The sequence below is a fragment of the Panthera leo genome, chromosome B1 (assembly GCF_018350215.1).
Source record: "Panthera leo isolate Ple1 chromosome B1, P.leo_Ple1_pat1.1, whole genome shotgun sequence".
NCBI lineage: Eukaryota > Metazoa > Chordata > Mammalia > Carnivora > Felidae > Panthera > Panthera leo.
Genome location: NC_056682.1, coordinates 33,498,421 through 33,512,120, shown reverse-complemented (window position 1 = coordinate 33,512,120; position 13,700 = coordinate 33,498,421). Strand labels below are relative to the sequence as shown.

The following is a 13,700-nucleotide window of genomic DNA, read 5'->3' as shown; positions in this document are numbered from 1 at the left end:
TTGGACACAAAGGTGGTAAGAAATTTCTTGAAAGATAAAATGGTCAATATTAAAGGTAGATGAGATGACTAGGAAGATGAGGAAAAGGTGTTCAATGGACTGGATAAGCAGGAGGACATTTATGTGCCTGTCAAGAATAGTTTCCGTGGAATAGAGGCAGTTAAACTAATGAGTATGGGTTGAGGGATGAATGAGAGATAAGTGAAGAGAGTCTAACGTTATATCTTTGAGGTATTTAGGTATGTGAGACAACAGGAGAGCAATGGAATAGTAAATAGAGGATATTTGTAGGATTCAGAAAAGCCATATTTCTTTTTATTCTTATTATGAAACAAGCTTGATCATTTGCATTTATCCCTACAGGATACTTTTGTTATTATAAAGTATATTTTATCAGGTTTCAATAGATAATGCCAACAACAAGGTCCACAAATGGGGAGTCCATTTCTTAGGAACAAAAGACAGAATAGGCTGGAGCAGGAAGGTCTGCTTTGTTTTCTCAGCCTTTTCCTGGAGAGAAGGGGTGTCACAGTTTCCTGCCCCTCTCCATCACATCTCTGGCTCCAGGGTGGTCTTTGATTACATTCCGTAGTTTGTTACTACCATGGATACAGAAGGGCTGATAAAGTTTCCGGGTTGTTTTGCAATATAAGGATTTCTGTGACACTTCAATAAGTTTTGCTTCATCAGCATGATAAATATGGACTCTAAAGAACACTTATCAGTTGGTTTAATAAATCAACGTAATGCAATATGTTGTGATGTGAAAAGGGAACAAGGTTATGAAGAAAATCTTAAAAATAGTGCTAAGCTGAAGCATGTCTTTAGAAACTGCTGTATGTAGTGATTTCATATCAAAAATGTAATTCTGCATAAATTGCCACGATTTTTAGCTGACCAGAAAGAATACCAATAAGTTTCCCCCCCACCCTGGAAATATCTCACAGTGGGTGAAGTATTTTGTTGAGTTCATATCATCTGTTATTAATGAATGTTGATCTGATGTTTTATTTCCAGTGTCGCAGGAATAATCATCCTCACAGTAAAATAAGGAATCGAATTTGGGGAATGGTCAATTTTGTAAACATGGTAAGATCTGATAACGTTTGAATCAATCTAAGAATACAAATGGAAAATACCTTTTAGGGTAGATATCTCCTGGGTTTTGTGGTAAGCTCAGTATTGAGACGGCCTAAAACACAGAAATTCACTGCATAGACTAATGAACCAAAATCCATTGAAAACTGCAAGGCAATAAAGGAAACACAGCTCTGAGATTTTGGGTTTTGAAGTGAATGACATTTAACATCTAAATAAATTTCAAATATTGGTTAGTAACCACAAAATTTATAAAGCAACATGTAAAGACTTGAAAACTCATCATGCATAAATCAAATCCATTAATGCATTTAAAATCACTGTTCCAGAACCTAGCACTGTTGGAGACCTTGTCCCCGCTTCACCCACCTTGTCCCCGCTTCACCCTCAACTTCAGGCCTTTGTTAAGAGCCAGAGCTGAAAGGTCTGTACTCACAATTCTTATCTCTCCTTCAGTAGTAATCTGTTTTTGTTTGTTAATTCAGTGATCTCTAGCCTGGTTAGGGGACCCAGAGAGTTTTGTTACCCTGATCTATCCCGTTTTAGGAAAGCTCTGCCCATGGGGTCTTTGGGTAGATTATTCTCATCGTTTATGTTCTTCCTTCACTGGTAGGAGACCTAGAAGGCTCTGGCCTTAGGACAGCTTCCTGTCTGTCCTCCAGGGGCAGAAGTTTTTTGTTTGTTTGTTTTTCTGGTTTTTCTTTTCCCTTCTTTCAGTAACAATAGGTTTTCACTTGAGTTCTGGGAGAATAAAAAAAAAAATGCCCTACCCTCAGCAATCAATATGCCATCCAGACAGATCATCAATAAAGACTGGATTTGAACAACACTATAGACCAAATGAAACCAACAGGTATATGCAGAATTTTTCACCCAAGAGCAACAGAATACACCATTTCTTTCCCAGAGCAGAAGAGACATTTCATGATATATATTATAGAGTAGGCCACAAAGCAAATCTCAACAAATTCAAGAAGATGGAAATGATATCAAGTATCTTTTCCTGCCACAGTGGTATGAAACTAAAAAAGCAACGCCAGACAGATTAATGGAAAATTTATAAATATGCAGAAATTTAAGAGCACATTCCTGAACAACAAGTGGACCAACGGATAAATGAAAGGCATAAGAAAAAAATCTTGGTACAAAAAATGAAAACAAAACCTATCAAAACGTATGAGATGCAACAAAAGGAGCTCTGGGAGGAAAGTTTATAGCTATAAATGCAAACATATATCAATTAAAAAGAAAATATCAATAAACAACTAAAGTTCTACCTTAAGGGACTGCAAAAAGAGCAAACTAAGCCCGTAGTGAGCACGAGGAAAGAAGGAACAATGAGATAAGAACAGGAAAAAAAAAATTTTCTGAAGGTCACACAGCAGCTTAGTGCTTTTGTTTTTTTGGAGAGCAAGAGTCTGGTAGGTTCAAAGATGTTCCCAAGTCAGCAGTTTCTGTCATCCTTCAAGCCTATCCCACCAAAGGAGGGGACCTCCAAGTCTCCCATTCTGCCCTCCATGGTTTCATGGGCATGCAGAGGAGGCCCATGGAGAAGATTCTGAGCATAGGTGTGAGATTCCTTATGCCTGTGTCTCTCAGAGGATCCTATACTCATTCTATCACATACTTGCCCTTTAGCAATTCCTTAAAAATGTCTGGTAAATTCTTCTTATGTCTTGTATGGCGCTCAGCATGCTCTGCTGCTGGGAGATACTCCAGTACCATTTCTGCCTTAAAGAAGCAATCTTTCCTGAGATTTCAGGCATCATCTTACTTGCCCTGTTACCTCAGCTAACTTACGGTCCGATCTGATATGACTTTGTAGATTCTCTGGCTTTTTCTTTCTGTCAGGGTAGAAGCAATATTATTTCCGGTTTTGTACATCTGAGCCAGAAGTAGATATTCTCTTTGCTTTAAGCCTATTTCTATGGCTATTAAAAACCCTCCCCATATTTTTCTAAAAGGGAGGAACAATGTGGTGTGAAATAGTTATATCTCATAGTCACCTATGGTTTTTTTTCCTGTTTCTTTTTATTGATTGATTTTCTCCCTTTTCTCCACATCCATACCAGCATCTGTTGATGGCCGTTCTAACAAGCATGAGATCATACCTCATTGTGATTTTAATTTGCATTATCCTAATGCCTAGTGATGTTGAACATCTTTTCATGTACTTATTGGCCTTTCATGCATCTTTTTTGAAAAACATGTCTGTTTAGGTACTTTGCCCATTTTTGAATTAGGTTATTTGTATGTTTTTTGCTATTGAGTTGATGGGTTGTTTAGGTGTGTTGGATATTAACCCCTTATCAGATATATGGCTTGTAAATATGTTTTCCCATTCCATCTTTTCACTTTTTTAATGGACTCTTTTGCTGTGTAGAAGCTTTGAGATGCAGTCCCATTTCTTATTTCTTATTTTATTGCTTGTGCTTTTAGGTGTCATATCCAAAAAATCATTACCAAGACCCATGTTAAGGAGCTTTAGTTTTGTTTTCTTCTAGGATCTTCATAGTAAGACTCAACATGTAAGTCTTTAATCCACTTTGAATTCATTTTTGTGAATGGCATAAGTTACCGGTTCATCTTCATTCATTTATTTACATGTGAATACACAATCATCTCAGCGTCTTACATTGAAGAGATAATGTTTTGTCCACTGAGTGTTCTTGGCTTCCTTGTCAAATATTAGGTGACTGTATATGCCTCGGTTCATTTCTGGGCTCTTGCTTCTGTTCCATTGGACTATTTGTCTCTTTATATGCTAGTCCCATGCTGTTTTGATGACTTTAGATTTACATAAAATTTAACATCAGGAAGTGTGATGCTCCTGCTTTGTCTGTCTCAGGATTTTTTTTTTCTTGGCTATTTGGGTGTTTTGTGGTTCTATATAAACTTTAGGAGTTTGTTTTCTACTTTCATAAAAACTGTCATTGGAATCTTGATAGGGATTGCATTGACTATATAGATGGCTTTCAGTAGTATTTGTATTTTAACGTTATTAATTCTTCCACTCTATGGACAAAGGATCCCTTTGCATTTATTTGTGTCTTCTTTGATTTATTTTATCGACTTATACTTTTCAGCACACATATCTTTCAGCTCCTTAGTTAACTTTATTCCTAAGTATTTTATTATTTTTGACGTTCATGTATGTGGGGGATTAATATTTTTATTTCTTTTCAGAAATTTCCCTGTTATTGTCTAGAAATGCTACCAAATGTCTGCCTGCTAATTTTGTATCCTGCAACTGTACTGAATTCATTGAGTAGATCTTAACAATTTTGGGTTGTCTTTGGGATTTTTCTATAGATAAAATCATGGCTGCAAATAGAGACAATGTTACTTTCCTTACCAATTCTGATACCCTTGTTTCTTTTTATTGTCTGATTGCTGTAGCTAGAACTTCCAGTACTATGTTGAATAGGTTGCTAAGAGTGGGTACTGGTTTTGTACTTGATCTTAGAAGAAAAGCTTTTTCACCATTGAGCATGATGTTAGCTATTCGCTTGTCATATATGGCTTTGATTATGTTGAGATATGTTCCACCTATGCCTAATTTGTTAAGAGGTTTTTTTTTAATAATGAATAAAATGTTGAATTTTGTCAAGTTGAGATACGATTCTTATGATTCTTTTCTTTCATGTTATTAATGTAATATGTCACATTCATTGATTTGTTTATTTGAATGACCCTTGCATCCCAGGGTAAATTCCACTTGATCATGTGAATGATCCTCTTAATGTGCTGCTGAATTCAATTTGGTGGCATTTTATTGAGATTTTTTTGCATTTATACTCATTAGGGATATTAGCCTGAAGTATTCTTTTCTAGTAGTATCCATTTCTGGTTTGGGTATCAAGGTGATGTTGGCCTTGTGAAATGAGTTTGGAGTGTTTCCTTCCCTTTGAGTTTTTTCTTTTTGGAAGAGTTTGAGAATTATTGGTATTAATTCTTTAAATGTTTGGTATAATTACACTATCTGGTCCTGGGGTTCATTAGGATAGTTTCAATTATTATTTCAATATCCTTACTAGTAATTGGTCTATTCGGAGTTTCTATTTCTGTTGATTTGGTCTTGGTAAGTTGTATGTTTCCAATAATTTTTGCTTTTCTCCTAGGTGTCATGTTTCTTGTCATATAGTTGTTCATAGCAGCCTCTTATCCTTTAAATTTCTGTGATATCAGTTGTAACGCCCCCTTTTTCATTTATAATTTTGCTGGTTTAAGTCCTTTATGTTTTGCTTAGTCTAGCTAGGGTTTGTCCATTGTCTTCATCTTTTTAAAGAACTGACTCTTAGTTTGGTTAATCTTTTCCAATGTTTTTCTGTTCTCTACTTTATTTATTTCTCCTATAATGTTTATCATTTCCTTTCTTCAGCTAAGTTTGGGCTCAGTTTTTATTGTTGTTGTTTTGGTTTGGTGTTTTTTAAATATGTATAGGTCCTCAGTGTGTAGAGTTAGGTTGTTTATCTGAGATCTTTCTTACCTCTTAATGTAGGCATTTATGGCTATGAACTTTCTTTTCTCTTAGAGCTGCTTTTGATGCATCCTATAAGTTGTGTTTCCATTTTCATTTCTCTCAAGAAACTCTTGTTTCCCCTTTAGTTTCTCCTTTGATCCATTGATTGTGCACGAGAGTGTGCTTAATTTTCATGTATTCATGAATTTCCAGTCTTCCTCTTGTTATTGGTTTCTAGTTCCACACCTTTATATTCAAAAAACATACTTGGTATGATTTCTGTCTTCTTGAACTCGCTAAGACTTGTTTTAAAACCTAATATATAGTCTATCACAAAAATATTCTATGTGCATATAAGAAGAATATGTATTCTGTTGTTGGATAGAATGTTCTGTATATGTCTGTTAGGTCCATTAGGGCTAAAGCATTGTTCAAATTCACTGTTGACTTACTGATTCTCTGTCTGATCTATCCATTGTTCAGTGTGGGGTATTAAAGGCCCAACTATAATTGCTTTACTGTTTATTTCTCCTTTTATTTCTGCTTGTTTTTCTTTGTATATTTGTTTTCTTTTTTTCAAGTTTTTTTAAATGTTTATTTTGAGAGAGAGAGAGAGAGAGAGAGAGAGAATGTGCACACAGCTGAAGAGGAGCAGAGAGACAGAGACAGAGGGAGAGAGAGAATTCCAAGCAGGCTCTATGCCATCACCAAAAAGCCCAATATAGGGCTCGATCTCAAGAACCATGAGATCATGACCTGAGCCAAAATCAGGAGTCGGACACTTGACCAAATGAGCCACCCAGGCACTCCATATATTTAGGTTTTCCAGTATTGGGTATATATATATATATATATATATATATATATATATAGTTATATATAGTTATATATAGTTATATATAGTTATATATACATAGTTATATATATATATAGTTATATCTTCTTGATATATTGACCACTTTATTATTGACTAATGCCCTTAGTTTAAAATCTACTTTGTTGGATATAAATATAGCTACCACTACTTGTCTTTCCTTTCTTTCTTTCTTTCTTTCTTTCTTTCTTTCTTTCTCCTTCTAGTTACCATTTGCTTGAAATGTCTTTTTCCATTCCTTCCCTCTTAGTCTATGTGTGTCTGTAGGGCCAATGTGTCTTGTATGCTGTTTATTGTTGTATTTTGCTTTTTTATCCATTCATCCACCCTATGTCTTTCATATTGAAGAATTTAATTTGTTTACATTTAGAGTAATTATTGATAGGTAATAACCTAGTATTGCCACTTTGTTTATTGTTTTCTGGTTGTTTTGTAGATCCATTTTTCTCTATTTCTTATCCTACTGTCTTTGTGTGTGTGTGTGTGTTTTGATATCTTTAGTATCAGTACACTTTGACTTCTTTATTGTATTCCTTGGTATAATTGCCAGAAAAATTTCCCTTGAGGTTATCATGAGGTTTACATAAGATATCAAACTTATCACATCCTGATTTAACCTGATAACAACTTAGAATTCATATACTTTGTACTTCTCCTTTTTCTCCTTACATGTTAGATTCCTGCTGTTATAATTTACATGGTTTTTAAATATTTTGTAACAAATAGCATTGTGCACATTGTACTTATGGGTTTTTTTTTTGCTATGTTCATTTTTTTAGCTTTTAAACTAGAGTCGTGAATTATATACCACTATTACCAAATTGCAGAATCTAACAATGACTATACATTTACCATTACAAATGAGATTTATCAACAGAAACTTTTTAGGCCAAGAGAGGATGTAATATCAAAATAACTGTCAACTAAAAATACTATGACTGGTAAAGCTGTCCTTCAGTAATGGAGAGATAAAAACTTTCTTGAACAAACAAAAGCTGAGGAAGAGAGTTCATTACCACCAGACCTGCCTTACAAAAAATGCTAAAGGGATTTCTTTGAGGGGAAGAAAAGGAATGCTAATTAAAATCATAAAAAAACATAAAACGATAACATTAATCTCTTATGTAACTAAGAGTCTCTTATGGTTTGCCTCTCTCTCTTTTTTCCTTTCCCCAGTGTTCACCTGTTTTTTTTCTTAACTTCTATATATGAGTTAAATCATTGTATTTGTCTTTCTCTGACCGACTTACTTCACTTAGCATAATACACTCTAACTCCATCCACATCATTGCAAATGGCAAGACTTCATTCTTTTTGATGGCTGAGTAACACTCCATTATATACCATATCTTCTTTATCCATGAATATGGATACGCTTCGTAGTAACGATTGCATCCTCTACTAATTCTGTGAGCTCTCCATTCAGTTTCTTATTCATTCTTTCTTTCAATCTGCTTTGTATTGGCTGCTATATATAGTTTTTGTCTCAAAATCCTCATAATGTGTACTTAAACTTTATCTTCTTTTGTGATGACATCAAACTATCTGCCAGCTTAGAGTTTACAAAAGCAAATGGGAATAAGGGTGAGAAGGCTTATGGGCTACAGCAATTTGTGCCTGTTTTGAGCAATCTCCAGTAAGATTTCTCAGACTACAAAGTAATTCCAAAAATCAAACAAAATATGGCAGCTAAGCTATTGGTCTTTGAAAATCAATATCAACCTTCTAATCTGCCGTAGAACCAACTAATGACTTAAATGGAGAGATAAATAAGGTACATTTATTCCTCTGTGTGTCACTGTTAGTGAATTCACGTAGGTCAGTTATAATCTCAGAGCCTTAATAAATTATTTATTCTAGGCACATCTTGAGCCCAGTGTCTGTAAAGTTTATGACAGCTCAAAGGGAATCTGATTTATTTATTGTTTTTAATGTTTACCTTTTGAGAAAGAGAGAGAGAGAGAGAGAGAGTGCAAGTGGGAGAGGGGCAGAGAGAGAGAGGGAGACACAGAATCCGAAGCAGGCTCCAGGCTCTGAGCTGTTAGCACAGAGCACGATGTGGGGCTCAAACTCACAGACCTGCGCCGAAGTCAGACGCTCAACCGACTGAGCCACCCAGAGGTGCCAAGGGAATATGATTTTTTAGTCAAGTGTCTTTGTTGGTCATGATAATTCACCCACGATTCTGGCCAATTTACTCTACATTCTGTTTCAAAATAACCATTTGTAAAATCAGGCCTGTGTTTTTTGTTGATGTACCTCACATATTTTGTTTTGTTTTGTTTTATAAAATGTTTATTTATTTTTGAGAAAGACAGAAACAGAGCATGAGTGGGGGAGGGGCAGAAAGAGAGAGGGAGACCAAGATTCCGAAGTAGGCTCCAGGCTCTGAGCTGTCAGCACAGAGCCCGACTCAGGGTTCAAACCCACAGACCACGAGATCATGACCTGAGCCAAAGTTGGACACTCAACTGACTGAGCCACCCAGGCACCCCTGTACCTCACATGTTAAAAGTACTTATTTTAATATAAAGGAATATAGTAACGATGAAGGATCCTTCTGTAACTTGACTCTGTGAAAACTTACTTCCCCTTTGAACAGATTTATAAAACCATGGACATTCATGTGACATTGGTTGGCCTTGAAATGTGGACAAATGGAGATAAAATAGACATAGATTCAAACATGGAAAATACCTTATTGCGTTTCTCAAGTTGGCAAGAAATATTCCTTAAAAAAAGGAATAATTTTGATCACGTTCTGTTACTCAGGTATGTAAGTTCTCTATTTTCCTGCGTAACTTAGGTGGATTATAAAAAAAAGAAAATAAAACAAATGAACAGCAACCAAATACTTTTTAAAACAATTGACTTTTGCATAGTACACAGTGACAAAATGTTATGTCTAGCCATACGTAAAATTTCTAAGTGAACTTTTTCATATTCTTTCTTTCTAGTATTGGTTAATACTAGAAAGTAAACATATGATATATTTCCAGTTCTGGGCAGGGTTGGAAATGTCATTAGGTAAGCAATGTACTTTTAGAATTGATTCACTTATCAACATCCAACACTAACTCCTTCCATGTTATGTCATTCCAATGTGCCACCAAAACCAACCTTTCCGGTGGAAAGGAATATCCTCATTCCCTGGATATTTTCCCTCAACAGAGTGTCCCTATCCAGTGACTAGCCTCTCAAGAGCATCTCTTCTGCTGTTAAAGATGACAAATAACTAATCTATCACAGCGTTAATATTCCTAAGTAAAGGTTGGGATTTATGTACAGTATTACATCATTCTTTAAAGCGGGGTGGGGGGCATTTTTATCATATTTTTGTAATTCAAAATACCTATCACATTACTTAGCCTATAAGAAAATGATAAATAATTGTGGAGCCGAACTGATCTTCACCTTGTGTTAACCATAGTCCTGTTATCCTAATTAAATTACGAAAACACACCTTTGGAGCAATGGAATCTTTCGGCAATTCTTCTGGTGCCCTTACGGCTACTATGTATATAACCATGGTACCCACTTGACCCACTTCATTTTCCTATAATAGCAGTGCTTCTCCTAAGGTCTGTGGATGGCCTATAAATGTGCTTCCCGGCATCACATAAGTGTTAACTTTCAGTTTGAACTCAGAACAGTGAACCTTCCAAAGCCTATAGTTGGAGTCCAGCTCTTTGGCAGATTGATGAGAGTGTAATGCACCTCCAAAATAATATCAGTTCTGATTTTTATATCTGGAATGGCCCCCAGCACACATCTGCAGGGGGTCGTAGTTGTACCTGACTTGGACTCAGAGATTCATGCACCAGTTTGCCCTAAAATTACAGAGGTTAAAGTAAAATATCACCACGACCTTTGTTGTGGGCAAGATTAATCTCTTTGCTTATTTCTTGGGCCTGTGTTTTAAAATAATAAATTAGTGTAGAAATATTTACATGGCTGTAAACGGAAAACTTTGCTTTCCTCAATGTCTCTTATCCTGAGAAGTAGCTTCTTACACCAATAGTACGTCTGCAAATACGGAGATGAGAAAAGGGCTACTAAATGTCTAACCGGACATCATATTTGAGACTTCTTATGTGTTGAGCTTCTTGGACGTCTTTTTGCCTATGTTCACAGAGAACCAGAAGGGATGAGACAATATATACGGCATTATCATGGTGTGACTTTTGTTCTTAAGTGACCTTGAGCAAAATCAGACCGTGCGCGCTCTGATGCTTTGTTTCCGTAGGCGGTGTTCTTCCAAGATCTCCAGAGTCTAGCGAGACCAGAATTCTAAGTTCTTCCAAGATGTGTAGCCAAACACTGAGACTAAAATGTACAACATTTCGAAAGCAAAGAAAGAAATAGAGCATGTTTCTTTTTTGATCTTCTTGGTCAAAAAAGTTAAAGATTAAAGGTGGTCGCCTATCCTGACCACCTTCCTTGTATTTGAACCTTCTTAATTAAATTCCACGTGTGGTCCTCCAGCTCATGATCACTGTCTTTATAGTGGTTCAACTCTAAATGTTCTTGAAAGCATATCGGGTCTGGATTCCCTTAACATACACAACTACATCTGTCTTTTTAGGTAATCCAAGAATAGTTCACGTGACAACTTTTTAAAATATTTGATTATAGGGGTGCCTGGGTGGCTCAGTCGGTTAAGCGTCCGACTTCGGCTCAGGTCATGATCTCACGGTCTGTGAGTTCGAGCCCCGCATCGGGCTCTGGGCTGACAGCTCAGAGCCTGGAGCCTGTTTCGGATTCTGTGTCTCCCTCTCTCTCTGACCCTCCCCTGCTCGTGCTGTGTCTCTCTCTGTCTCAAAAATAAATAAATGTTAAAAAAAAATTTTAAATATTTGATTATAGCTATCAAGTCCTCTATGAATTTCTATGGTTGATGGAAATTTTCTAAAAATTTTCAACTATAGCTAATTAATTAGTCATGGTGTTGAGTCTACTCACTGTGTTGTATTTTTCCCTCCAAACATTTTTTAGCTTAATTGTTTGGTCTTTTAAGTGGTTTTATCCAAAGCTGAGTATAGAGTAAGCCATGGAAAATTGGACTCTCACCATATTATGTTTTTAGAAAGTACATTTTTTAAGACTTCAACTTTGGACTGTACTGTTTCAATGCCTCTAGTATACCACAGGTTTTAAATGAGCTTAATAACAACTAAGATCATCCTCAATTCTAGAACTCTAGAACAAAAGGCACTTTTATGTGCAAAGGTACTAGCATTGTGAGGGTTCGTAGCAATTCAATCTTTGTGTTAAACTATGACCTCAGACTGAAGAGTGTATTTGCACCTTGTTTCCAGTGGGAAGTGGCTCTACACAAATGCACAAGGAATTTCTTATCCAGGGGGTATATGCCTGCCTTATTATTCCTCCAGTGTCGTTAAGGTAGGCTGTGTTTTATTGATGTTATGTTACTTAATCAAAAAGTTTGAATTAAACTTTTGTAAATTTTCTGCGTCCCACTGAAGAGAACACGCATGCATTCTGTCATATATTCCCACCAAGATATGTCATGATGAAGCTGTTATGTTTCTTTTATCAAATCAGAAAATAATCTTTTATAAAAACTATAGATGGACAATGAAAGTAAACGAGTGTTGTTCAGAGCTTAAAAGAACACCACACACAAATGAACATACAAAAACTAAGAAAGTTTTTTGGCATATTAAATATAATGTGTCTTTATTTACAAGGACACATAAAGTGCACAAAACTTGATGGCTGAGTTAGCAAGTGATAATTGTTCTCGTGCTGAAAAGGGAGTGCATAAACCATTTAAAATAGCATAGCAAGACAACCTTGCAATTCATTTTCAGGAAGAATAAGGCCTTCAAACTGCTGACTTATCTATTTTATCTGGTATTTTTCCCAAGTCACTAAACTTCTAGTAAATGGTGTCCAAGTAATCTTATTTCAGTCTTATTAAGACCTTGAAATTAAAACCTAGTACATGATCTATTTCTTAAATGGATATTTTTATGATTATGCCTTGACTCCAGTATTTTAATAACACAAATTCTGCATAGTGGAGTCCGTCTAATCTAACACAGGCTGTCGCCACTCCAATTATGGCATTACAACTCGTCCAGAACACATTATAAATTTCAAATGAGTGCAGTGAGATAGCCAAATTAGAGGAATTTTACCTTTACAGTAGCCTAATATCCCACTCCTTTCTGGAAATTAATTTTTTAGTCATTAACATAGAGATAAAAACATGAAATAGAGCTAAAACACAGGTCACAATCAACCCTGCCTGGGATTTCAAATCACTGAATTTCTGGGTTTTTTCGTAGCAGAAACTTCCTCCGCAATGATCACATAACATTGTTGTGCAGTGTAAGACTGTACTTGAAAAACATGAACCTCGCATATTTATTTTTACCCTCTTTGAATATCTAGTATATAAAAGGCAAATCAATAATGTTTATTGTATTGTGTAGGACATTAGCTTATCATTTTTAGCTATTTGTAAGAATGAGTTTATAGAAATCCAACAATGACTATTGCTGTGCCACAAAAAAAGAATTTCAAAATGCTAGTGTTAGAGACACTCAGAAGGTCGTTTGTCCAACATCATTATATAATTAAAGGACCCGAGGGCAAGACAGGGAGATAACTAAGTCCGTGGTTTCTCAGATAAGTACTACTTAACCAGAAGCTAGAAACTGGGTCTCAACCAATAGTTCAAAACACTATGTACTAGAGTGCATTATCTTATAGAAATTTCTGATGCACATCTTTTCTTGGCCTTAGGATCTTTTACCTGACCTAAATGTAGTCGCAAGCAGAATTGCACATCAGCTGGGGCATAGCCTTGGGATGAAGCATAATGATTACCCGTGTACTTGTACTTTTGAGAGATGCGTGATGGATCACGGTGGAAGGTGAGGCTCAAACCATGCAGAGAAGACATTTAGATATTTTGCAACTGGCTCTTGATTAGATCTCCATATTATTATGTGAAAATTTTCCTAATATATTCCGTAAATTCTCTTACAAAACCAGCCGTGATAGGCTTCCCTTTGGGGTCTAAATCTTATCAGTTGGTAGTGTCTGTCCTAGTGATACAGTGAGAGAAAATTTAAAACTCCATCTGAGCATACTACAAAAGTATGCAATGATTAATTAGTAAATTGCACTAAGGTGCATAGGGGAGGGATACACTCAATGTGCCTCGTTTTATCATCTTTGTTATAAACTCTAATTTCCTCCTTCAAATCTTTACTCACATGTTATTCTCAGCCA

At 35.8% G+C, this 13,700-nt stretch overlaps 1 protein-coding gene across 1 annotated transcript in view; it reads left to right on the top strand.

Moving 5' to 3' along the window:
* The window catches only part of ADAM7 (ADAM metallopeptidase domain 7), a 63,279-nt gene that overhangs the window by 29,353 nt on the left and 20,226 nt on the right, over positions 1-13,700 (top strand). The window contains exons 8-11 of the mRNA XM_042933846.1: positions 1,018-1,089; positions 9,037-9,206; positions 11,753-11,837; positions 13,209-13,339. Of these exons, the coding sequence (XP_042789780.1) occupies positions 1,018-1,089; positions 9,037-9,206; positions 11,753-11,837; positions 13,209-13,339 (458 nt within the window). The remainder of the gene's footprint in view (positions 1-1,017; positions 1,090-9,036; positions 9,207-11,752; positions 11,838-13,208; positions 13,340-13,700) is intronic.